Genomic DNA, 26,742 nt, shown 5'->3' on the forward strand with positions numbered 1-26,742 from the left:
CAGATGCCTTTTCAATGTTGTAATTGTACCAGCCTCCATCACTTCCTCTGGCAGATAGAGTTTAAGCAGCGCCCAAACAGTGGCGTGTGGATTCTCTTTATTTAAATTTCCCTACTGGATTTATTTACAGTTCAACTAATATATACAAGTAGTGATCAATCTCCAGATGCAGTTTGTGCCTTGTGTGCTTTAGGGTAGACAGCTTATGGCCTGTGGTCCTGTGACAATGTCTGGACATTTGGCTTAATTACATGTTGAGCTCTTAAAAGGACATCACTGTAAATATGAGAGCACATCCTCCTTTTCGTCCAAAGTTTCTCTTGTACGCGACAAGTGAAAACAGATAAAAATTGGTTAAACCAAAATGAGTTATTAAGTGATAAGGACTGTAAAACATACAAGTACAGAGGTCAAAGAGTCCGTATAGCATATCAACGGTTTGACAGGATTTCCAGATCTTATTATGGTGTAATCTCCTGGAAGTGTGGATGTTCATCTTTGGCTGTTCTTGGTCTGTCAATAGTGAGTTTATTGCTGTCTCTGTGTTCCATCATGTTGCGGTTGTCTGGATGTGTTCTTTTCTCTTCACTGTCGGTGCGTTATGCACTTCCCTCACTGTCTTCGGTTACTTCTCACGTTTCACCAGGAGGTGATCTTCTTGACTTGTGAGGGATTCTATTCCATGAGTTGCCCGACTGTTTCAATTGATGCTCACAATCTCTGTTCACATCTCTATGAGGTCCCTCGCCAGTTTGGCCACTCTTTCCTATGTCTGTGATATTTCTCACAATATTGGTGCTATGCCATAGATTTTCACCATTCCTTTTCATACTTGGATTCAGTGGCACAGAGCCTCTGCACCATTTCCCCTCTCAATATTGCAACTTGAGCTCAGCTGGATGTCCCTGAGTGGTGGGGCATCATGACCAGGTTCTCCATCTCTACAGCCTTTACCTCCTGAAACAGCAGCACAGGCCCTCACCAACTGTTAACCTTCCCCATTCTGCCTTCAGCTCCCTCATGGTTGCTTTGCCAACTGCAAATAGAATCATAGAATCCCTACGGTGTGGAAGCAGGCCTCTCGGCCCATCAAGTTCATGCTGCCTATCTGAAGAGCATCCCACCCAGGCTCATCCCACCTTCCCTATCTCTGCAACCCTGCATTTCCCATGGCCAACCCACCTATCCTGCACATCCAAGGGCACTGTGAACACTTTAGTATTGCCAATCCATCAAACCTGAACACCATTGGACTGTGGGAAGAAACCGGAACACCCTGAGAAAACCCACACATACACAGGAAGAATGGACAAACTCCACAGACAAACCTGGGTGTCTGGGGCTGTGAGGCAGCAGTGCTAACCACTGAGCCACCATGCTGCCCTTGGCATTAACTTGGCTCAGGGAGTGGCAAGTTCTGAAACATGAGTCTTCAGTACTGTTGCCAGAATGTTGTCAAGGCCCAAGGCCTTTGCAGTATCCAGTGTCTCCAACTGTTTCTTGATATCGTGTGGAGTGCATCGAATTGGCTGAAGACTGGTATCTGTGATGCTGGGGACCACTAGAGTAGGCCGAGATGGATCATTCACCTGGCACCTCTGGTGAAGATCGCTGCAAATTCTTCAGCCTTATCTTTTACGCTGTTGCATTGGTCTCTGATTATTGAGGATGGGGATATTTGTCGAGCTTCCTCCTCCAGTGAGTTGTTTATGTTTCTCCTCCCTCTGCTTCTCTTCATTCAGAACTTTGTTACCCTGACTGAACTCCTCTGAACAGTTTTCCAATCCTTCCACTATCCTCTCCACTATCCTCTCCACATTAGTTATCTCGTTCCTCCAATGCTTTCAATAACCGTTCCCACCCCCAACTTAAAGATGCTCCTTTAAAAGCTTACTCTTTGACTAAGTCTTTGATTACAGTTTAGGGTGAATTCCCATTAACAGCTCAATATGCAAATAAGCCAACCATCCAGATCACGGGCTTTCTGCTCTAAAGCACTCAGAGTACAGACTATCTGGGAAATTACAGTATTGTATGTTTCATTTCGATGGCAGGGGGATTTGTGGGAGCTGCTCGGGAGGATTTAAACTAGTAAGGTGGGGGGGTGGGTGCTGGTGGGGAGGGTGGGACCCAGGGAGATAGTGAGGAAAGAGATCAGTCTCAGACTGGTACAGTTGAGAACACAAGCAAGTCAACCAGTCAGGGCAGGCAGGGACAAGGTAGGACTGATAAATTAAACTGCATTTATTTCAATGCAAGGGGCCTAACACGGAAGGCACATGAACTCACGGCATGGTTAGGGACATGGGACTGGGATATCATAGCAATTACAGAAACATGGCTTAGGGATGGGCAGGACTGGCAGCTTAATGTTCCAGGATACAAGTGCTACAGGAAGGAGAGAAAGGGAGGAAAGAGAGGAGGGGGAGTGGCATTTTTGATGAGGGATAGCATTACAGCTGTGCTGAGGGAGGATATTCCTGGAAATACATCCAGGGAAGTTATTTGGGTGGAACTGAGAAATAAGAAAGGAATGATCACCTTATTGGGATTGTATTATACACCCCCTAATAGTCGGAGGGAAATTGAGAAACAAACTTGTAAGGAGATCTCAGCTATCTGTAAGAATAATAGGGTAGTTATGGTAGGGGATTTTAACTTTCCAAACATCGACTGGGGCTATCATAGTGTTAAGGATTTAGATGGAGAGGAGTTTGTTAATTGTGTACAAGACAATTTTCTGATTCAGTATGTGGATGTACCTACTAGAGAAGGTACAAAACTTGACCTACTCTTGGGAAATAAGGCAGGGCAGGTGACTGAGGTATCAGTGGGGGAGCACTATGGGGCCAGCGACCATAATTCTATTAGATTTAAAATAATGATGGAAAAGGATAGACCAGATCTAAAAGGTTGAAGTTCTAAATTGGAGAAAGGCCAATTTTGACGGTATTAGGCAAGAACTTTCGAAAGCTGATTGGAGGTGGATGTTCGCAGGTAAAGAGATGCCTTCAGAAATGAGATAACGAGAATCCAGAGGAAGTACATTCCTGTCGGGGTGAAAGGAAAGGCTGGTAGGATAGGGAATTCTGGATGACTAAAGAAATTGAGGGTTTGGTTAAGAAAAAGAAGGAAGCATATGTCATGTATGGACAGGATAGATCGAGTGAATCCTTAGAAGAGTACAAAGGCAGTAGGAATATACTTAAGAGGGAAATCAGGAAGGCAAAAAGGGGACATGAGATAGCTTTGGCAAACAGAATTAAGGAGAATCCAAAGATATTTTACAAATATATAAAGGACAAAAGGGTAACTAGGGAGAGAATAGGGCCCCTCAAAGATCAGCAAGGTGGCCTTTGTTTGGAGCCGCAGAAAATGGGGGAGATACTAAATGAATATTTTGCATCAGTATTTACTGTGGAAAAGGATATGGAAGATATAGACTGTAGGGAAATAGATGGTGACATCTTGCAAAATGTCCATATTACAGAGGAGGAAGTGCTGGATGTCTTGGAACAGTTAAAGGTGGATAAATACCCAGGACCTGATCATGTGTACCCTAGAACTCTGTGGGAAGCTAGAGAAGTGATTGCTGGGCCTCTTGCTGAGATATTTGTATCATCGATAGTCATAGGTGAGGTGTCGGAAGACTGGAGTTTGGCTAACGTGGTGCTACTGTTTAAGAAGGGTAATAAGGACAAGCCAGGGAACTATAGACCGGTGAGCCTGACATCAGTGGTAGGTAATCCTGAGGGATAGGATGTACATGTATTTGGAAAGGCAAGGACTGATTAGGGATAGTCAACATGGTTTTGTGCATGGGAAACTTGGTTGAGTTTTTTGAAGAAGTAACAAAGAGGATTGATGAGGTCAGAGCGGTAGGTGTAATCTATATGGACTTCAGTAAGGTGTTCGACAAGGCTCCCCATGGGAGTGATTAGCAAGGTTAGATCTCATGGAATACAGGGAGAACTAGCCATTTGGATACAGAACTGGCTCAAAGGTAGAAGACAGAGGGTGGTGGTGGAGGATTGTTTTTCAGACTGGAGGCCTGTGACCAGTGGAGTGCCACAAGGATCGGTGCTGGGTCCTCTACTTTTTGTCATTTACATAAATGATTTGGATGTGAGCATAAGAGGTACAGTTAGTAAGTTTGCAGGTGAAACCAAAATTGGAGGTGTAGTGAAGAGGGTTACCTCAGATTACAACAGGATCTGGATCAGATGGGCCAATGGACTGAGAACTGGCAGATGGAGTTTAATTCAGATAAGTGCGAGTTGCTGCATTTTGAGAAAGCAAATCTTAGCAGGACTTATACACTTAATGGTATGGTCCAAGGGAGTGTTGCTGAACAGAGATACCTTGGAGTGCAGGTTCATAGCTCCTTAAAAGTGGAGTCGCAGGTAGATAGGATAGTGAAGAAGGCGTTTGGTATGCTTTCCTTTATTGGTCAGAGTATTGAATACAGGAGTTGGGAGGTCATGGTGCGGCTGTACAGGACATTGGTTAGGCCACTGTTGGAATATTGCGCGCAATTCTGGTCTCCTTCCTATCGGAAAAATGTTGTGAAACTTGAAAGGATTCAGAAAAGATTTACAAGGATGTTGCCAGGGTTGGAGGATTTCAGCTATAGGGAGAGGATGAACAGGCTGGGACTGTTTTCCCTGGAGTGTCGGAGGCTGAGGTTTACAAAATTATGAGAGGCATGGATAGGGTAAATAGGCGAAGTCTTTTCCCTGGGGTGGGAGAGTCCAGAACTAGTGGGCAAAGGTTTAGCGTGAGAGGGGAAAGATATAAAAGAGACCTAAGGGCAACTTTTTCATGCAGAGGGTGGTACGTGTATGGAATGAGCTGCGAGAGGATGTGGTGGAGGCTAGTACAATTGCAACATTTAAGAGGCATTTGGATAGGTATATGAACAGGAAGGGTTTGGAGGGATATGGGCCGGGTGCTGGCAGGTGGGACTAGATTGGGTTGGGATGTCTGGTCGGCATGGACAGGTTGGACCGAAGGGTCTGTTTCCATGCTGTACATCTCTATGACTCTATGACTCTAATTGCAAATAAACCCACCAGAGATCTTCACGCAAATGGAATCCATGTACCTATTTTGTGTTCCATTTAGATAACATGAAGATATTATTAGATATGTCAAGCTAGGATATTTTTATTCCAAAGAAACAAAACAAAGATGACACCAGCCTTAGAACTTTGGAGGGTGAACAGCAGCTAACCATATATATTGTCAATCTTGATGTTGGCTCTGGATAGAAAACAAAATAAGATTTCTTCACAAACGAAGGGGTATCCCCAAGTTGGCCAGGTTTGTACAGGCAGCCAGCTGACTTGAACCCACCCCAGTGAAAGATCATTTCAAACTTGACAGCTGTCTGCAGTCAGCCCCGTGCTCAACTAGAGATGAATGTACGTACGTTTATACAATACCGAAAACAAAATGGGCTGCATTCAGGGACAGCACAGTGCCCGAAATAACAATCCCTGAAACAAGACTCAAGCCAAAAAATAGAAAAGGTACATGAGGCACAGTGATGCACTTAGTGCTGTACCACAGAAAGATGGATATCAAATTCTTCACTGTGAATTGGAAAGCCATGGATCTGTTAGCAAAGTTCCAACTTTTTTAACAAAGAATGCTGTTCTACCTCCTTGACCAAGTAGTTGCAGAATTGGTTAGGTGAACTGTGAAAATACTACTAGCAGTTAGTAATGAGCGAGTACATGGACTCAGAATCAGGCTGAACAGAAGAGGACCAAAATGATGTTTTAAAGACGTACAAAGTGCTCAAAGATCAGCAAGATGTGAGGGTAAACTTTGCAATTCTTTGCTTAGAATTGATGTCCTAGAAGGAAAAGCTGCAGGATAATGGATCCATGGCTTTCCAATTCATAGTGAAGAATTTGATATCCGTCTTTCTGTAGTACAGCACTAAGTGCATCACTGTGTCTCATGTACCTTTTCTGTTTTTAGGCCTGAACCCTGTTTCAGGGATTGTTATTTAGGGCACCGTGCTGTCCCGGAATGCAGCTCATTTTGTTAGTTGATGCCATAACAAGGGTAACAAATGTGCCTTTTCAGATACTAAACTGACAGAGCAGATACTAGAGTTGGCGATTGTCTCAGTACCTTTGAAGCATTCTAAAAAACCTCCTGGCACAAAAAGGAAGCTCGCAACATCGAATTACTACTGGTAGGTGGTAGAAAATGTGGAGCCATTGTAGCTGGAAGCTTCTTGAGTGTTGTTGGAGCTACACTGAGCCAGACAAGTTTGATCACACTCCTGACTTGTGAACTGTAGATAGTCATAGAGATGTACAGCACAGAAACAGTCCCTTTGGTCCAACTTGTCCATGCTGATCAAATATCCTAAATTAAGCTAGTCCCATTTGTCAGCACTTGGCCCATAATCCTCTAAACCCTTCCTATTCATATACCCATCCAAAAGCCTTTTTAATGCTGTAATTGTACCAGCCTCCACCACTTCCTCTGGCAACTCATTCCAGACACGTACCACCCTCTGCTTGAAAAAGTTGCCCCTTAGGTCTCTTTTATATCTTTCCCCTCTCACCCTAAACCTATGCCCTCTAGTTCTGGATTCCCCGACCCCAGGGAAAAGACCTTGTCTATTTACCCTATCCATGCCCCTCATGATTTTATAAACCTTTATAACGTCACCCCCTCAGCCTCTGACATTCCAGGGAAAACAGCCCCAGCCTATTCAGCCTCTCCCTATAGCTCTGCCAACATCCTTGTAAATCTCTTATGAACGATGGATAGGGTCTGTGGAGAGAAGAGGTGAGCTACTTATCTCAGAGTTCCTATTTTCTGAGCTGCTTTTGTACTCATTATATTTGTATGGCTGGTCCAGTTCAGGTTCTGGTCAATGGAAATCCTAAGGATTTTGATAGCAGGGGATTCAGTGATGGGAATCCCATTGAATGTGAAGGGATGAATCTCTCTGCAGATTGTCATAGCCTGGTACTTGTGTGACATCAATGTTATCATATGACCATAAGGCCATAAGACAAAGGAGCAGAAATTAGGCCATTCAGCCCATCGAATCTGCTACACCATTTAGTCATGGCTGATAAGTTTCTCAACCCCATTCTCCCGCTTTTTCCCTGTAACCCTTTATCCCTTTGATACTCAAGAAACTTATCTATGTCCATCCTAAACATACTCAATGACCTGGCCTCTACAGCCTTCTGTGGCAATTTAACTCCATAGATTCAGCACTCTCTGGCGAAATAAGTTTCTCCTTATCTCTATTCGAAAAGGTCTTCTCTTTATGCTAAGGCTGTGCCATCAGGTCCTAGTCTCTCCCACCAATGGAAACAACTCCACTCTGTCCAGGCCATTCAGTATTCTGTATGTTTCAATTAGATCACTCCTCATCGTTCTAAACTCCATCGAGTACAGATCCAGAATCCTTAAACCTTCCTCATATGTTAAGCTTTTCGTTCCTGGGACCATCCTCGTGAACCTCCTCTGGAAGTGCTCCTTCCTAGGATATGGGGCCCAAACTTGCGCACAATACTCCAAATGTGTTCTGACCAGAGCCTTATAGAACTTTAGAATTACTTTCCTGCTTTTATAACCAAGCCCTTTCAAAATAAATGCATGTCACTTATCGGGCCAGGTCGGAATGTTGTTTGGGTCTTGCTACTTTGGTAGCAGGGAAGTGTGGAATTGTGGAATTATCAGCAAATATCCCAAATTCTGATCTTATGGAGGGAATGTCATTGATGAAGTAACTGAAGAAGGTTGAATGTAGGACATCTCCCTGAGGAACTCCTGCAGAGATGCCCTTGCATTGAGATGGCCAACCTCCAACAACCACAATTATCTTCCTTTTGTGCAAGGTATGACTCGACCCAATGAGGAGCTCCCACCCCACGCCCACTCCTCAATTCCTTTTGACTCCTGCTTTGATGTCAAAGACAGTCACCATTTTGACTCTTTATAAGTCCATGTTTAGACAAAGGTTGGGATGGGGTCATGAACTGAGTGACCCTGGAGGTACCAAACTCAGCATCAGTGAGCAGGTTATGACTGAGTGGGTACTGCTGATTACACTGTCAATGATGCCTTGCCTATTGTATGCTTCTATGTCATCAGAATTGTTCATAGTCAGCGGAACACTAACTCTACCTTTCTTCCCCAGACATATGGTGCTACTGACTGGGAGGTTTTCCGCGTTCAAGAAAGAGTGTTTCTGGCAGTTGCAAACAGCCAGAGCTATGAGACAGGGGCAGTGAATAGAGTCAACGCCTTCAATATTAACTCTACCATCTACGAACTCAACATCACTGCCCAGATGTTTGTCAAGTTTCAGGACATTCCAACAAACAGGTAGCTCTTTAATGTGGTTGAGTGGGGCTCTTACTAAATAGAACCTTCTTTTTGTCTATTCTGATCCTTTATTTCAACAATCAGACACGACAAGGAAGTTTAGCAGCACAGAATGGCTGCGCTGGACACAGGCAGGTCCTCCGGGAAGGGAGCTTGATATTCAATACTTTGGAATATGAAAGGGTGCAAATTATTGGCTCAACCCCACTGCACATGCTGATCCATTGCTGAAGGCAGAGACATCTTGCTGAGGATCTCTGTCTTGCAACTGTCCTGGCAATCACAAGAAAGCCAAATTTTAAATGATCACAACAATTTATACTGCACAGTAAAAAAGACACTGATTGAATAACCAGTTAACTATTGATTAATCTTGACTGTGATTGGCCATGGCATTGTCATGGAGAAAGCAACAAGGTACTATTAACTTCCCAAACCCCCAGTAGTAAGATCACCTGAGATTATTTATTAGCTTGGACACAGAATTGGCTAACCAATGCTGAAAATACGAAAGCAGGAGGCTGGAAGAACACGGCAAGCCAGGCAGCATCGGGAGGTGGAGAAGTCGCGTTTCAGGTGTAACCTTTCTTCAGGACTGGGAGTGGGTGTGGAGGGAGCTGCAGATAAAGGGGGAGGTGGGGCAGGATGGCGAAGTGAGGATAGGTGAAGGCAGGTAGAGGGGTACAACCTGGTTGGTCAGTGGGAGGAATGAATCCGGGTGGTGGCAGGGAGCAGTGGAAGGCTTGGGGTGGGGTTGGGAATGGAGTCAGGGGATGGGGAGAGAGGTTATTTGAAATTGGAGAGCTCAGTGTTGAGTCCTCTGGGCTGTAGGCTGCCCAGATGGAAGATTCTTCCAATTTGCGGTGTGGTTTGTTATGGCAATGGGGGAGGCCAAGGATGATCATGTCGGAAAGGGAGTGGGAAGGGGAATTAAAATAAGCAGTGATTGGGAGGTCCGGTCATCCCCTGTGGGCCCGGTTGAGATGCTCAGTGAACTGTTCCCTAAGTTTACATTGGTCTCCCCAATGTAGAGAAGACCACATCAGGAGCACCTGATACAGTAAACTAGATTGGAAGAGAGGCAGGTGAACCTCTGTCTCACCTGGGAGGACTGTTTGGGGCCCTGGTTGGATGTGAGGGAGGTGGTGTACCAGCAGGTTGTGCATGTTTTCCAGTTGTAGGGGAATACACCTGGGGGATTGGAGGGTGGGGGGGGGGTGCAGTGAGCGTTGATGGGGAGAGTGGTGCAAACCAAGGACTGTCAAAGTGAGTGGTCCTTGCAGAAGGCAAGAGAGGGCTGGGGAGGGGAAGATGTTCTTGCTGGTGGGGTCTGGTTGGAGTTGGCGGAAGTGTTTAAGGATGATGCGTTGGATGTGGGTAGTAGGTGAGGAGAAGGGGGACTCTGTCTTTATTGCGTTGGGGGGGGGTTTTAAAGCAGTGGAACAGGGAATGGAGGTTGTGCGGTGGAGGGCTGTCTGGATGACAGAGGGAGGAAAGGCATGTTGTTCAAAATAGGTGGACATCTGGGATGCTTAGGAGTAGAATGTTTCCTCATCCAGGCAGCTGCGGTGGAGGTGGAGGAATTGGGAGAATGGGATGAAGTTCTTGCAGGATATTGGGTGGGAGGAGGTGTAGTCCAGGTAGTTGTAGGAGTCTGTGGGTTTGTAGTAAATGTCTGGTTGGAAAGGGGAGGGAGGTGCCCGAGATGGTCCAAGTGATTTTGAGGGCAGAGTGAACGTTGTGGGCGAAGTTGATAAACTGCCCCAGTTCGGCCTGGGTTCAGGATGCTGCACTGATGCAGTCATCGAGATAACGACGGAAGAGTTGGGGGCACAGCACCTGTGTAAGCACTGAAGAGGGACCGTTCGATAGAGCCGACAAAGAGGCAGGCGTAGCTAGGGCCCATCCAGGTGCCCACAGCCAATCCTTGATTTGGAGAAGATGGGAGGGGTTAAAGAGAAAGTAATTAAATGTGAGGACCAGTTCAGCAAGGCGGAGGAGGGAATTGGTGGAAGGGGGACTGGGTGGGTCTGTTGAGTCATCTTCAGTATACCCATCCAGTCCCCCTCCACCAATACCCTCCTCCACCTCACCAAACTGGTTCTCACCCTCAACAACCTTTCCTTTAACTCCTCCCATTTCCTCCAAATGCAGAGGTTGGCCGTTGGCACCCAGATGGGCCCCAGGGACGCCTGCCTCTTTGTCACCTACATCGAACAGTCCCTTTTCAGTACCTACACAGGGAGAGATTTCACAGACTGGGCTTGGGTTCATTCACATATAAAAGTGTAAGGCATAATTTAGTTGAGGTGCTTAAATTGTTTAAAGGATATGAGGGATAAGTCAAGAGAAACTATTTCTTCTGGTCGGGGAGTCCAGAACAAGGAACAAAATTAGAGGCAGGACGCTTTGGAACAATGTCAGGAAAGACTCCGCAGGAACATAGCCTCATGAGCTGTCATTCAGCTCCTCTCACTCAATAAGGCTGTGGAATCCTGGAAAACTATCCCCAAAAAGCTGTTGAAGCCAGGAATCAATTAGAAACTTCAAAATAGGTCTTTGTTGGCTCTGGTCACGAAGGATTCCACAACCAAGGCGGGAGGTAGAATTCAGAGACAGATCAGCTCAAAGGGCTGAACGGCCTGCTTTTGATCCTGTCGTCCCCACACTTTTCGAAACCTGCCTTTCACTGAATTCAGGAAGTGTCTTTAAAGTATTTCAACTAGTTACGTTTCGCTAGGGTAGGGTAGGGTAACTTTGTTTGGGAGTGGGTATGCAGAGGAGCCAAGAACCAGCTGTCTTGGAAAAGTGGTGTGAAAAGAAAGTGTGTCCTACATTTCTATAGCACCTTGCATGAACTGGCTTGCCCCAGAAGTCCCTTCTCGCCGATAAAGTGCTTTCAAGGTGTAGTCACTGCTGCAATGGAGGCTGTACACCAACCAGGAAATTCCTACAAATATCCATGAGGTGACCACTTGGATCCCACCCTGCTCCTCTTGGAGAAATGTTATGTCCAGCTGAGGAGGGCTTGGTTTAACAGCTTTCATCCAGAAGGTGGCCCCCCTCACAGCCTGTCATGTCCTCAGCACTGCATTAGTTCACGTCAGATTCCTGATGAAGGGGTTTTGCCCGAAACGTCGATTTTCCTACTCCTTGGATGCTGCCTGACCTGCTGTGCTTTTCCAGCACCACCCTAATCTTGACTGCACTGGTTCATGTCAGTCTAGATCAGTGGTTCTCAAACTGGGGAGGGGGGGGTGGGCGGGATTTGATGCCTGGTGGAGTGGTCGTGACAAGATTTTGGGGTCGGGAGGTTCAAAACAGCAATGGAGCTCTGACTGGGTTTCTCTGCAGGCGGCACGCCCCTAAATGGGTGGCATGGTGGCACAGTAGTGTCTCTCAGCACCAGGGTCCCAGGTTCAATTCCAGCCTCGGATAACTGTCTCTGTGGAGTTTGCACATTCCCATGCCTGCGTGGGTTTGCTCCGGTTTCCTCCCACAATCACAAAGGTGTGCATGCCAGGTGAATTGGCCATGCTAAATTTCCCATAATGCTTGGTGCATTAGTCGGTGGGTCTGGGTGGGCTGCTCTTCAGAGGTTGGCGTAGACTTTTGTTGGGCTGAAGGGCTGTTTCCACACTGGAGGGAATCTTTTCGATGATTGCAGGTCTTTACCTCCCCCTGCTGATGGGTGAGCTTCCACCATCTGTTCTTGGAGATTCAGTTACTGCTCTTATCGCAGTAAAGAGACGGCTCCTTTGTCGTTGTACTGGCGAATGCATCACTTTTGGGAAGCTGAGCTTCTGTGCCTAAATCTCTGCGAGTGCTGTTGGTGTGTCTCATGCATGAAAAGGCCTCCAGGGCAAATTGCCGGTGTACACCCTGAAACTAATGACAGCACGTAAAGATGTGAGACTTGCGATTAAATGCCAAATGAAACAAGGTTTGGCTTTTTCGAACAAAGGATTTTAATGGTGCTGCCTTAACACACAATTTAATATAAAAGTAACAATGCACATTGAACTGTACACAAATTATTTAGGCCCACCTGTTCCAAATATGTTTTGATTTACTTTAGATTACCATAAGCAATAGTTTTATTTTATTTTAATTAAAAAGCCTACCCTGTGTGCGCTGATTTATATTAACATTCAATCAAATCTCAGAGGCATTTATGAGAAATCTATGTGCAAACAGTGCCATTGTCTATATACACTAGTGGTCATGTTACAGCAGCATCCAGGGTGAGCAATTTAAGGAAATAAAATAAGGGAGATTTGACCATGGGACTGGGGAAGGCAAGAGGGGTGTGGGAGAATGCAGGATTTAACCAAACTGAAACTCTCAACTTGGAAGTCAACTGCTACAAGAGCAGAAAAGGCCAGGGAAACCTGTCAGGTCATGGTTGAGAGAAAGAAAAGCAGAGTTCAGATCTCAACTCTGTGAGCATCCCTTAGAAACTGGGAGAAAGTTAGAGATCTTCTGGAATACTGCGTCCAGTTCTGGTCACCCTGTTTTGGAAGGATATTATTAAGCTGGAGAGGGTTCAGAAGAGATTTACCAGGATATTACCAGGTATGGAAAGTTTGCGTTAGAAAGAAAGGCTGGATAGGCTGGGACTTTACTCACTGAAGTGTTGGAGGTTGATGGGTGACCTGATAGAGGTTTATAAAATCACGAGGGCTATGGACAAGGTGAATGGCTGCTGTCCTCTCCCAGGGGTGGGGGATTTCAAGACTAGGGGCATATTTTTAAGGTGAGAGGAGAGAGATTTAAAAAAGACATGAGGGCAATTTTTTGTTTTACACAGAGGGCAGTTCATTTGTGGAATGAACTTCCTGAGGAAGTGGTGGATGCGGACACAATTACAACATTTAAAAGACACTTGGATGAGGACATGAATAGGAAAGGTTTGGAGGGATATGGGCCAGGATAGGCAGTTGGGCTTAGTGTTGGGCTAATGTTCAGCATGGGACTGTTTATGTACCTAGGTTTTGAGTCAGGAGCAGGTGGGAGACACGAGCAAAAGGAAGCTCAGTGCAAGGGTGGAATACAGGAGAAATAGAATGACAGAGTTGGACCTCCAGGATCAAATAGAATGGTGACAGGGCAAACAAATAAACAAAGGAATGAAAGAAGAAGACACTAAAGAACTGTGGATGCAATAATCAGAAACAAAAGCAGAAATTGCTGGAGAAACTCAGCAGGACTGGCAGCATCTATGGAGACAAAGCACAATTAACGCTTTGGCTCAAGTGACCCTTCTTCAGAAGGTCTGAAGCTGAAATGTTAACTGTGCTTTAATTCCGCAAATGCTGACAGACCTGCTGAGTTTTCGAAAGGTGTGCCCAGCTGCTGCTGACTGAAAATGAAACCTAAACAAGCAAAGGGAAAGGAAGGAAAGTTAGAGAGGGAACAGAGGCAATGGTCTGAAATTGGGATCCATTCAGTGCTGAGTCCGGAAGGTTGTAAAGTGTCTGATTGAATATTGGGTTGCTGATCCTGCAGCCTCTGAGGAACTTCACTGGAACCACTGAGAGTTTGCCTGTCAACAGCACCACCTAGCGGCTGTGCCCTGCTATTCTTTTTCCATCTCGATTTTATCACACTTGATGGAATTGTAGAAATTTGATTTATTGTTGTCACATGCACCGAGATACAGTGAAAAGTGTTGTTTGGCATGCTTTGCAGGGAGATCATACCATACAACGTGCATCAGGGTAGCAGAAGAGAGTGCAGAATTACAGAGAGTTACAGCCACAGAGAAGGTGCAGAGAGAGAAAGAGAGAGAGAGAGAGAGATCAGAATTAACGTTGGAGAAGTCCGTTTAAAAATCTGATAACAGTGGGGAAGAAGCTGTTCTTGAATCTATTTGTACATGTATTCAAATTTTATGGCTCAGAAAGAGGCGACTGGGCCTATCCTCCCTGTAATATCCAAAAAAGTACTATCCAGGTTCAGTTCAACTTGCCAGCAGTTCATAGCCTTGTGGGTTCCAGTACTTCAAGTGACTATCAATAGCTTACAAAATTTTTCAAAGATTACAGCGCTGACCACATTTTCAAACAGTGAGTTCCAGAACCTGACCATACTCTAAGTGAAAATGTTTCCCACTGAACTCTTACCCTGAATCCAAGCAACCCTTCTCCACACACTTTACAATGGATCCTTTAACTGAGAGGAATGCGGTTTTCTTATTCTATCTAAACCCTTGCAATGTTATCCACCACAAGTAGATATTCACTTGGTGCGTCAGTTCCAAAGCAAACACATAGGAACAGAAATCGGCTATTTCTGCCCACTTTAGCAGCTTTTTGTTGGAGAATGTTCCAAATCTCCACTCCCCTTTGCAGGAAGGAGTGCTTCCTGACATCACTCTGAATGGCCTAATCCTAGTTTTAGGGTTCTGTCCCCTTTGCTTTTGGATTCCGCCACCAGTGAGTCACAGAGTCATACAGCATGGAAACAGACCTATCGGTCCAACCCATCCATGCCGAGCATAATCCTGAACTAAACTAGTCCCACCTGCCTGTGCTTGGCTCATATCCCTCCAAACATTTCTTATTCATGTACCTGTCTAAGTGTCTTTTAAATGTTGTAATTGTACCCACATTTACCACTTCCTTTGGAGGTTCATTCCACATGCAAACCACCATTTGTGTAAAGAAATTGTCCCTCATGTCTTTTTTTAAATCTTTCTGCTCTCACATTAAAAATATGCCCCTTAGTCTCTAAATTCCCCCACCCTAGGGAAAGGATATCTACCATTCACTTTATCCATAGTTCCTCATGAATTTATAAACCTCTATAAGATCCCCCATAAATCTCTGATGCTCAGGTGAAATACTTTCCTCTCAATCCTTTCACTGTTTTTCATTCTCTCACCAAAAGGGGGCAGTGTTGGTTAGTGCAGCATTTATTACCCATTCTTAACTGCCCTTAAGAAGGAGATGGTGAGGTGTTGTCTTGAACTGCTGCAGTCCTGGGGGTGTAGGGACACTCACTGTGTACTTGGGGAGAGAGTTCCAGGATAGTGAAGGAACAGTGAGATTGTTCCAAGCCAGGATGTTGCGTGGCTTGGAGGCAAACTTGGAGCGGCGATCCTGTTGGAATGTCTCGAATAGCTCAGTTATCCCTTATTCATCTACATGACAACAAGCTTTAGAAGAAGGAATTCTGTAAGAACCAGGAACTTATATTGTATGATATCTTCGAATAGAGATTAGGGATTTTATTGTGGTCTCATTGGCTCTAATCTCCTTTCTGTTACAGTGCAGTTGACTGGGAGTTCTTCACTGTGGGTGATGACAGTTTTCTGGTTGTGGCCAACTCTTTTGATGGCTCCAAGTTTTTTTTAAACAGTGTTATATACAGGTGAGTGTACTATCTCACACAGGAGAGAATGTCAGGACTGAATGTAACCCATGCAAAGTCCTGTTCAGTTGTTCTCACCGTGCTTACTGAGACTGCCAGCCTGCCTCTACCTCAATTTTTAAATTTTCGTCCTTACATTTAAATCCCTCCACAGCTTTGGCTCCTCCCTCTCTCTTTAATTCCTGGGACCAGCTCCAATTTTGATCTCTTGAGCATCAACACTTTTGGTCGCTCCACCATTGGCAGCTGTTCCTTCAACTCTCTCAATCCAGAGTTCTGGAAAATTCCCAACTTAAAGAATCCTACCTCACTGCCTCGGTGTTCCTTTAATTCCATCTTATTTTCACTTGTCCTAACATCTCACTTGGGTTGGTGTCAAATTTTATCTGATAATGTTCTGGAGGTGCCCCATGGTATGCTTTATTTTGATAAAATTGCTACATAAATGCACATTGTTGTCTTTGAGGACTGGATGTGAGCACATTCTGAAACATAAAAGATAAAGTTTGACCGAACAGTCGCTGAGAGACCTTTTGTTTTTCTCTTGTAGGTGGCAGGGTTATGAAAGTTTTGTTCCAGTCCATCAGCTCCCAACATATGGATGCACAGACTGGGAAAAATTCCACACAGCAGATGGCTCATACCTCATCTATTCCAGTGCAAAGGAACGCATTTCCAAGGTGCTCAAACTGAAGACTTATTGACAAAGGGGACAAGTCAGTCAACACTTTGCTGAAAAAGCATTGAATTCAAGTTCAAGATCCTTAAGCTCACTCAAGTGACCAGTCACCCCAAAAGGTCTTTCTCACGGAGCAGTTTCCCTTGCTAACCAGGTTTTGTATTAGCAGGATGGGCAATCCTTACTTTGTTTGAAGAGTTCCTTTTCATTCCTGGGATTAGGATATTACATTGAGCACTGAAAAGAAGGCACCATTGGATTTTTTTCTTTAGTAATCTTTATGAATTTGTTGCTCAGTTATTTTCCCTGTACTACCATGAACATGTGACTGGAAGAGCTGACTGAGTGCAAATGCTCTATTGAGGTGAAGAGACGTGAAGATGAATATGCCATGATATGTGGCATTCTTGGATGGACGGAGAATTTGACCTATAAACGATTTTTATTTATTTATATAAATCTATATATAGGATAAATATATAATAACTGTGTATACTTACACACACGGTACTCCCAGCAGTGTCCATACTGCTGCATGGATTGACGTTTCCATTTGGACAAATTTCTTGGCTATAAGGCAGGGAGCAGGCCTCCCTCCCCACGGTTACTGCCTCCCTCCCCACGGTTACTGCCTCCCTCCCCACGGTTACTGCTTTGAACTCATTCCCATGGCTCGCCTTACTCTGCGCTAAATAGAACCATTCTCATCTCGTCGCCGAGCTGAGCTGAATGAAAGCAATTGAAAACTTCACACAGAAGAACCAAGGGGAAATAAGTTTGTTGAGGAACCATTATGAAAGGTAACAATGTCTAATGGTTTTGCAGGATCTGTCATCAACTTCCCTTGGAGGCGGAGCCAGGGCAAAATATAGGAGAACCTCTTAAAAGCAAACAATTAGCTCATCTTCACTTAGGGTGCAGGTACACCTCAAAGTGTTATACTGCAAGTTCTGGGCAAATTGGCAGCCTGTGGTTTGATACCCACTGGTTAGAGCCTCAATCTGATTGGGAATGCTGCAGCAAGGAAGGGCTAGGAGATGAGCAGCATTCCTAATTCCTTTGACTTTTATGAGTTATTTCATCCAATCCATGTTTTGAATTTATTTGAAACTGCTGCTCTGTACTAGGAAGAACAGGAAATGTAATTGTCCCCTCGTGTCTGCCTGGGCCGGGAAACTAAACTGGACCTGGGAAGAGGAAACTGAATTGTGGTTTGAATGGGAGTACCGAGCTGCACAGGACAGGCCAGACAACAGGAAACTACATAAAGCCACGGCATCAAAATGTAACTGGCCTGGAACTTCTAACCAAACGTGGATTTGGTACATAAAACACTACCTAAGCTGGAACTTTGAGATCAGGTTCCCAATTCAGTCAGACCAGGAGAACATTTGTCTTCCTCACAAGGAACCTTCCGGAAACATCTTTGCGCAGGGTATCTGGAATTGTATCAGAAAACAATAGGTTTACTCTGGTATCTTAAGGATGAAAATAATATTATTTTTAAAAATTCAAATGAAGGATGGTTTATATGTGTATTTTCTGTTTTAATTACATCTGGATTTATTTTTTTTTCTAGAGTATGAATATATTATGGTCTGAAATCTTGATCATCCATACTATGAGAACATTATTCCATATTCTGGTTACCTCTTTATCTGCAAATACAAAGAATTCATTTCTGATTTATTTATTTAAAGAGGATTTGATCCTCATACAAAATAATAATCAAATGTTTGAGCCAACAATCCAAATTATGTGCAGATACTTTCCTTTTTGAGGTTGCCAATGTGCGTGAGGTAATTCTGAGCCAGTGTACAGGACAAAATATCCCAGAAAAACAAACGAGGACATGCCTTTGTAACTGTGAGCTGACCTCTGCAACAATGAGGCACAAGGCTCAGAGCATTTTCCTTACATTTCAACAGCTTACTCATAATCATTCATCAGATTAATAAGGAGTACTTCATATTGTTGTTTTCTATCTGGCCAACTGTAGTGGAAGGATTTGGTGGCAGATTAACAGTCTGCTGGTCCACAGTGTGTAGACTGCTTCCAATTTTATACAGATTTTTCAGGATGGTTAATGATGGTTAATGATAGTGACAGTAAGGTTTTCTTACAACCTAGTTATGTGCACAAAGTACCTCAAACACCTACACTCACTGATCGAAATACTTCACCTGATGAAGGAGCAGCGCTCCAAAAGCTTGTGATTTCAAATAAACCTGTTGGGCTATAACCTGGCGTTGCGCGACTGCTGACTTTGTCCACCCCAGTCCAACACCAGCACTTTCACATCATGATCCAATTGTAAACAGAAGCTCAGCTCTGACCTCCACTCAGCAGGAGCGCACTGAGCCAGGCTCGAACACGATAGCTTCTGGTTAAAAAAGAGAGGACAAAGGATGAAAATAGACTTCTGGTTAGGATCAAGTAAAAAGAAGATGCAATAAAACATTGGACATGAAGTCCAAATGTGACGCCTGTGTTAACAGTTTAATGATATGTTGATACCAGCTATCAACTCCCTACATTGATAGCTGGCAATCAAATTCATTGTTATATCACTGTATGAGGTATGTCAGCTTGCTTCTATGGGGTATTATGACTCATGTCGAACATTAGTTTCACAGTAAGAAATATTAACATAATTCAAGCACTCCGTTTAACACTTTAAGTTCAATCCTCATCCCTTTGCATGAGAGTTTATTCGTAATTTTCAAATTTATCCTAAGGCTGTTGACTATTGTTTTGTGTGATAATTCATTGATACTCCTATCACAATGACTCAAGATTATCTGAACTTCAAGAGTGGACAGTAATTCATTTATTTTATTTGGAATTATCCATGTTGTGGTACCTGGCACACATGTCAGTCTTTTTCAACAATAATCACAGGAGTGGCGTTTCGCTGGAGGTTTGGTTTTCATGTTGGCTTCATGAATGGCAATACCAGTGACTGCCAACTTCAAGCTTTGGTGAATGGAAATGTGAAATATTATGCTGGGAGCTTATTGAAATGCTGTACTGTTGTGGGGAAAAATTCATGATTTGCATTGTGTCATACAAAAGATCTTTCTCTAATTTTTATTCCAGGGATATGGCTGTCACTGGCCAGGCCAGCATTTACTTGTGAAAAGGTGGTGGTGAGCTGCCTTCTGGAACAGAGAGTTTTCAGGTTCATGTGGAGAAAGTTTGATAGTTCCTTCAAAGAACCATCAAAGGTCTGATGGCCTGAATAGACTGTATAAGATTCACTGAATATGGTACTTCGGTCAGAAAAAGCAAGATATTTATTTATATAATATATATTCTTTAAAGTTTGTAGGATTAAAACTTTAAGCTGACTTGGTTATGCACACTCTGGTCATTTGCAGAGAATGCTTATTGGGATGGTAATCACTAATTAACTTATCTGCTGTTTATCCCACTGTATTCAATAGTTTACAGAATTGACGGCGTTTCACAGGAGAACATCTGTTATGTTCTTACGGACGCCAGCATGAACAATACAAATCCATCAGGGATGTGCACATATGATTTTAGAACTATCCGCACAGTGTTGACACTAACAGTGACTCATCACTTATCCATCATAATTGAGACTTGTGTGCTGTTATTTCCATTGTATTTACGTGAGTTTGTCTATGTTTAAAAATTTGGTGGTATTAAGGGGCTCTGTGAATATGGATTAGGTGAGAAAAAATCTGATTTTAACAGACATAAATTTAAAACTTTCTTACTTTGAACTCCACACAGTTTTGTTTTGGAAATGTAATTAACTCCCATGTAATGTAGGAAGAGATCCTTTCTGAGGGCAGAAATCCTCAACTAAAATTAAAGACCCATTTGATATTCCATGGTGGTGAACATCAGACTGTAGCTGAGATTTAGCAATGGCTTGTATGATGATCCAGTAGATCAGTCATCTTGCAATCCACTGATTGCATGTCCCAACACTACCTTAAACAATTGGCCCAATCATTTGGAGTCCAGTACAATTAAGGGCCATGTTACATCAGTGTCGGTGGGTTCTGTTTGTGGCCTAAGTATTGTTCATAAATTGAAATTGACAGGCCTCTGGTGCTGAGGATCTAATGGAGTCATTAATAACACTGACACTCAGGAGAAATGAGTGTGTGTGTTATCCATCTCCCAAAGGCCTGATGCTTTCAGAATACAATGTCTGCACAATATGGGAAGTTTGAATCCCTCACAGCTTGATCAAGATGATGGCATGCCCTTTGCTACACTCCCTAGTCTGTGCATTGCAGGTGACTTGCTGCTGGAATATTGACAAACAGCTCTTTACAGTGCTATGTCAATGCCCAAAAAGCAACAGGAAGCTTCCAGTAGCCCTCATTAAACTGAAAGGTCAGCTGGTTATATCTCAGAATTGCAATCACCAAGTCTGTCCCTTGTTAAAGCACGTGCTAGCTGTTCAATCAATAATTGTCTTTCTAAGCCAATTATTCCATAAAGAAAATATTCTAACGCCGTTTTACACCCTCAGACTTTCTGATGAAAATCTGCTCTGTTATAATGGCTTCCCTATGATATGGTTCACTCAGACAACAATAGGTTGTCTTTTGGTCATTGTGTTTATGTATGGGTGGGAATATCCTTTTCCTAACCCTCAAAACCATTGTTGGGTGGGAGGGGCTTGCTAGGATCATGACTTAACAGAAAACTCCAGAGTGCCTCTGGATCAGTTAATCTTTCAGCATTTGCCTCCTACATCACATCTAACTCTTAGATCAGTCAGACATCTGAACAACTGATGCTCTCATTGGCCCCAGTTCGTATCCCTTTTCAAAGTGATACTATTCTAACAAACCCTCCCGAAATGTGAGCTTATCCAAAATACTGCTGTCTGTATTTTAATCTGCACCAAGTCCCATTCATTCACTCATCACCCCTGTGCTGTGACCTGCGTTGGTTCCTGCTCTGGCACCATTGTTAAAATATCTAGCTTTGTTTTCAAAATCCTTAATGTCCTCATTCTTCCCATCTCTTTATATTCCTCCAGTTGCACAATTCTCTTGAGACCTCCATCTCTGACTTCTCATCCACTTTTGTCTTCCTTTACACCCGTCATTCAGCTCGGGAGGTTCCGAGCTCCAAGATGACTCTCCCAAATCTCTTTACATTTCTGCCTTGCAGAAAATGTTTCAAGGTGAAGTGCCTTGAAAATGTTTAAAGAAATAGTGAAGCCTTTATGTAACACTTTGTATAATCTCAGGAATGATGTCCCAAAGCATTTTACAGCCAATGAGGTAGTTTTAAAGTGTAGTCACTGTTATAGCAGAGAAGGTCAAGAGGAGATTTAATAGGCGTGTTGAAGATTATGAAGAGTTTTGATATAGGTAGATAGAGAGGAACTATTTCCACCAGCAAGAGGATACAGATTTAAAGCAATTAGCAAAAGAACCAGAAGACAGCCTATACATTTTAGGCAGTGAAATGTTATGATTTGACACACTGCAGGTGGAAGCAGATTCAGTGGTAACTTTCAAATAGGAACTGAATATGTATAGCAACAACTTATTTTATATAGTGCCTTAATGCATCTAAAGGCACTTTACAGATACAAAGTTAGATATGATCTAAATAAAGCAATAGGCCAGGTGACCAAACACTTGGTTAAAAATGTATGTTTTAAGAAGTGTCTTTAAAGACGAAACTGAAGCAGACAGGCATAGGGAGGATATTCCTGAGCTTAGGGTTCAGAGTGCAAATAGAAGTGAAGTCTGTGGAGGAGTGATTAAAATTGACAATGTTCAAGAGACCAGAATTGGAAGGGCACAAGGTCCTGGGGTTGGAGGAGATTGCAGATATAGGGAAGGATCTGGCCATGGAAGAATTTAAAGACAAGGATGCGAATTTTTAAAATGAGGTTTTGCCTAATTAGAAGCCAATGTCAGTCAATCAGCACCAACATGAGAGGTGAACAGAACTTAGTGTAAGTTAAAACACAGACAACAGAATTTTGGATCTCTTCAAATGTTCAGAGAATCGAATGTGGAAGTCCACACCACATTGAGAAGGATTATAGGCACAAAGAGGGTTACAACAGCGGATATGAGGCTATGGGGAGCAGGAGAGTGAGGCTAATTGAAAATTTCTTACAAAGAGCAATCACAAGAAAGTGGGGCTAAATGATTTCCTTCTCTGCTATAAGCTTTTCTGATTCTACTGGGGTAACAAACAGGAAATTGTCCAGTTACACAATATCACAAAACATGCCTGTCTAAATTAAATTATCAATTTTGTCCCACCTTCCATAGCTTTGGCTTATTAGCTGAGCCATGATTCCTGTATACTCCGCAATATTGCATCCACAATGTTCCCCATTCTTCACATGTAAACCCGAACAATGGCTAGTACATTCACACAAGGATTCCCAACTGTAGTTGGACAAATTCTTACACAACCTTCTCTTGTAATTTACATTTTATTATCTCATTGGACGGTTCTTGATGGGCCATCAAATAGTCTTTTGTCCATGTCCATTATTTTAGTAACCAGTTATATAGTATTGAATATGAATCGACACAGGGTCAAAGGTTGAACTGACAACTTTTATGAGTTGATTATGAGTGGACATAGCTGTCAGACAACCGCTCAATGCCTGTTGCCTCATCTTGTCAGTCTTTAATATTTTAATAACTAATAAACTACAACACAAAAAAGTTTAAAAATACAAACAATATACTGTTTAATGTATTTATAAATATTAGTCTGTATATGTGATTGCAATTATTTCTTTAAAAGTACATATTCTACGAAACCACTACCACAGTCATGTACAATGGGATATTGGCACATTCTTTTGTCACAAAGTTTAGATTGGTTACTTGGTAATTTTTTTAGATTTGTTAGAATGATATTATTTTTCTAAGAGATAGCCCTCACTCTCAATTAATATATGTCCAATTAAAGCATACTGTAATTTTTACTGGTGTTTTGTCTTGGTTAACAAGTGAGACATGTCAATATCTTCGGTACGTCGGCTGTTTTTGCGTGATATGGTGTCAGTTGTTGTTTTCTGGATATCTGTCTGAGTCCAAAAATTGAGGGTTTCACAGTTCCACTCCTAAGCCTTGAGCACGAGACTAAGGTTGGCCAGTCTCAGTACGAAAAGAATTGCTTTCAGGTGAAGTGTTAAACTAGGGCCCTGTCTATTCTTTCAGGAATATGTAAACTATCTCAAAGAAGAGCACAGCAGTTATCCCTCATATCATATTCAATATTCAGCCCTCAACTAACATCACAAATAAAAATTATGCAGTTTGTATCACATTGCCATAACTAAAAACAGAAAATGGAGGAAAGTTTTCAATGGAACTCTTTTCATAATCAGGCCAACGATCTGAATCATTTGAAGGGGGTGAGTAAGATGGCGAGAAAGGTAAGTAAGTGGACCAGTTGACCAAAAGAGCTACTCACCCTGTTTTCACTATCACAGAATGGGTGAGAAGGTACATTGCTCAATTAATAGCTATATAAAAAGCCTCAACTGCCACTTCACATGTAAGAAAAATGGTTGGCTTCCCAACTGGGACGAACTGCCAACTAGGTTAAAGTAACCTCAATGTGCTTCACCTTCGAGCCATTTATGGTTAAGGCTGGACACAAGTGGATGATGCTGAAGGCCATACCCTTAGATCCACTGTCCTCAAGACCCTGACCACATGATCCCTCAAAACACCTTCCTGTTTCCCATAAAGCCTGGGACTCCAGTGACCATCTCTAAGAGCTAGAGTTGTTGGTCTCTGATTTACTGACACCTTCTGGTGGCAGTGGACTTCACTGTCTGGATACAGAGTTGGCTGGCCCATAGAAGACAAGAGGATTGTAGTAGATGGAAAGTATTCAGCCTGGAGCTCGGTGATTAGTGTTATTCTGCAGGGACCTGTTCTGGGACCTCTGCTCTTTAGGATTTTTATTAATGACTTGGATGAGGAAGTGGAAGGGTAGGTTAGTACGTTTGTCAATGATACAGAGGTTGGTGTTGTGGTGGATAGTGTGGAGGGCTGTTGTAGGTTTCAACAGGACATTGACAGGATGCAGAACTGGGCTGATAAGTGGCAGATGGAGGTCAACCTGGAAAAGTGTGAAGTGATTCACTTTGGAAGGTTGAATTTGAATACAGAATACAGGGTTAAAAGCAGGATTCTTGGAAGTGTGAAGGAACAGAGGGATCCATAGACCCCTCCAAGTTGATAGGGTTGTTAAGAAGGTGTATGGACTGTTAGCTTTCATTAGCAGGGAGACTGAGTTTAAGAGCCATTAGGTTATGCTACATCTCCATACAGAGCCCTGGTTAGACATTTGGAATATTGTGTTCCGTTCTGGTTGTCTCCTTATATGAAGGATGTGGAAGCTTTACAGAGGGTGCAGGGGAGATTTACCACAATGCTGCCTGGACTGGAGGGCATGTCATATGAAGAAAGGTTGAGGGAGCTAGGACTTTCCTCATTGCAGTGAAGAGGGTGAGAGGTGACTTGATAGAAGTGTATGAAGTGATGAGAGGCATACTAAGAGTGAATAGTCAGAGACCTTTCTCCCAGGGCAGAAAAGGCTATCACAAGGGTGCATAATTTTACGGTGATCGGAGGAGGGTTCAGGAGAGATATCATAGGTCGATTCTTTACACAGAGAGTAGTGGATGCGTGGAATGCACTGCCAGCAGTGGTAGTAGAGTCAGAGACTTTAGGGACATTTAAGCAACTCTTGGATAGGTACATGAATAATAGTAAATTGAAGGGTATGTAGGTTAGTTTGATCTTAGAGTAGGATAAAGGATCGGCACAACATTGAGGGCTGAAGGTCTTGTACTGTGTTACACTGTTCTATGTTCTATCAAGGCTCATGGGAATTCCGCCCAGGCAGCTCTGAAATGATTGATTGGAAATTAATCTGGTGAATTATCTCATGGTGGGGTGGGATTTAGTTATCACATGTATCTTGTTACAAAATAGAGTGAAAAGTGTTGTATAGAGTCGTCACTCACTGGTGCCATCTTAAAACACAGAAGAATAAACCAAAACATAGCATATAAAGGCAGAAAAATGAAGAAAGTAGACCCGCAGAAACTCCGCAACCTCAGCTTTGGGAAAGATGCTCCACTGACACAAAAATAACCATTGTCCGCACGCGCCGGCAGTTCCTGAATCGTCACTTCCGCCGGTGAAACCGCTCTATCATTTCCAACGCGGCTGGAATCTCGCGATACTTCAGGATCTCTAAGATGGCGGCGCCCTGAGAGTTGGTACATGTTGAGGTAAGGCGTGGAATGAGAGAAGATCAAATCCCTGGCCTTCTCCATAGAGTTGACAGGGAGGAGGGATGATTTGGAGATGCTGGTGTTGGAGTGGGGTGGACAAAGTTAAAAATCACACAACACCAGGTTATAGTCCAAAAGGTTTAATTGGAAGCACTAGCTTTGGGAGAGAAATGAGGTAGATGCAGGGCAATGGCAGTTTCTTCAATGAATTGGTGATGAATTTCACTTTCATTTCCACCCCCTCTTGGCATTGACCTTTCCTCCCAACTTCAGTTGTGTTGCCAGATTACATTTCCAGGAATCCGATGTTCATTGATGGGACACAAAAGCCCCTCCGTCGCCAACAACATTTCGTTTCTCGACTTGACGTTAGAATCATGGAATCCCAACAGTGTGGAAGCAGGCTATTTGGCCCATTGAGTCCACACTAACCCTCCAAAGAGCACAACCCTGCACGTGGGAAGAAACCAGAGCACCCGGAGAAAACCCACGCAGACACAGGGAGAATGTATGGGGTCTGCACAGTCACCCGAGGGTGGATTAGGACCCTAGCCTCTAGTGCTGTGAGGCAGTAGTGCTAACCACGAATCCACTGTGCTGCTAATTATATTATCATATCAAATTCCCCACCATCAATACCTTAGGGTTGCCATTGACCAGCAACTGAATTAGACCAGGTATATAATTCAAAGGGCTACAGTGCAGGTCAAAGGCTGGGAATTCTGAGTTCCCTGTCCACCATCTGTAATGCACAAAGTGAGAAGAATGCTTGATGGTCTGAAGAGCCTGTACCGTTCTTTGAATGCACCTCATTTGCCTGGATGGGCATAGCCCTAACAATAGTTGGGTTCAACACCATGTCAGATAAAGCAGGTCCTGAATTATTGGCAATCTCTATCTTAAAGTTTACTCCTATACCAGCACATAGTGAAAACTGAAAATATCTCCATCCAGGTCAGCAGGAACATGGAAACCTGTAAATGTTATGAGTAGAATATTGCTGTGTGCTGTTTACAAAGTTTTTTCA

At 43.3% G+C, this 26,742-nt stretch overlaps 2 protein-coding genes across 4 annotated transcripts in view; both read left to right on the plus strand.

The window, feature by feature from the left end:
- The window catches only part of LOC140481888 (thrombospondin-type laminin G domain and EAR repeat-containing protein-like), a 92,555-nt gene extending 74,616 nt beyond the window's left edge, over window positions 1-17,939 (plus strand). For both annotated transcript variants that reach the window (XM_072578516.1, XM_072578515.1), the window contains exons 10-12: window positions 8,183-8,370; window positions 15,643-15,744; window positions 16,295-17,939. In XM_072578516.1, the coding sequence (XP_072434617.1) occupies window positions 8,183-8,370; window positions 15,643-15,744; window positions 16,295-16,448 (444 nt within the window). In that variant the 3' untranslated portion in view covers window positions 16,449-17,939. The remainder of the gene's footprint in view (window positions 1-8,182; window positions 8,371-15,642; window positions 15,745-16,294) is intronic.
- Window positions 17,940-25,666: 7,727 nt separating this feature from the next.
- Window positions 25,667-26,742, plus strand: part of fastkd2 (FAST kinase domains 2) — a 34,128-nt gene continuing 33,052 nt past the window's right edge. The window contains exon 1 of one of the 2 annotated variants that reach the window (XM_072578517.1): window positions 25,667-25,712. The gene's annotated coding sequence lies outside the window, so the exon portion shown is untranslated. Of the gene's footprint in view, window positions 25,713-26,551; window positions 26,670-26,742 lie in introns of those variants that run through there. The other variant, XM_072578518.1, reaches the window with a different exon arrangement.

Source organism: Chiloscyllium punctatum, chromosome 10, assembly GCF_047496795.1.
Source record: "Chiloscyllium punctatum isolate Juve2018m chromosome 10, sChiPun1.3, whole genome shotgun sequence".
In the NCBI taxonomy this organism is placed as follows: Eukaryota; Metazoa; Chordata; class Chondrichthyes; order Orectolobiformes; family Hemiscylliidae; genus Chiloscyllium; species Chiloscyllium punctatum.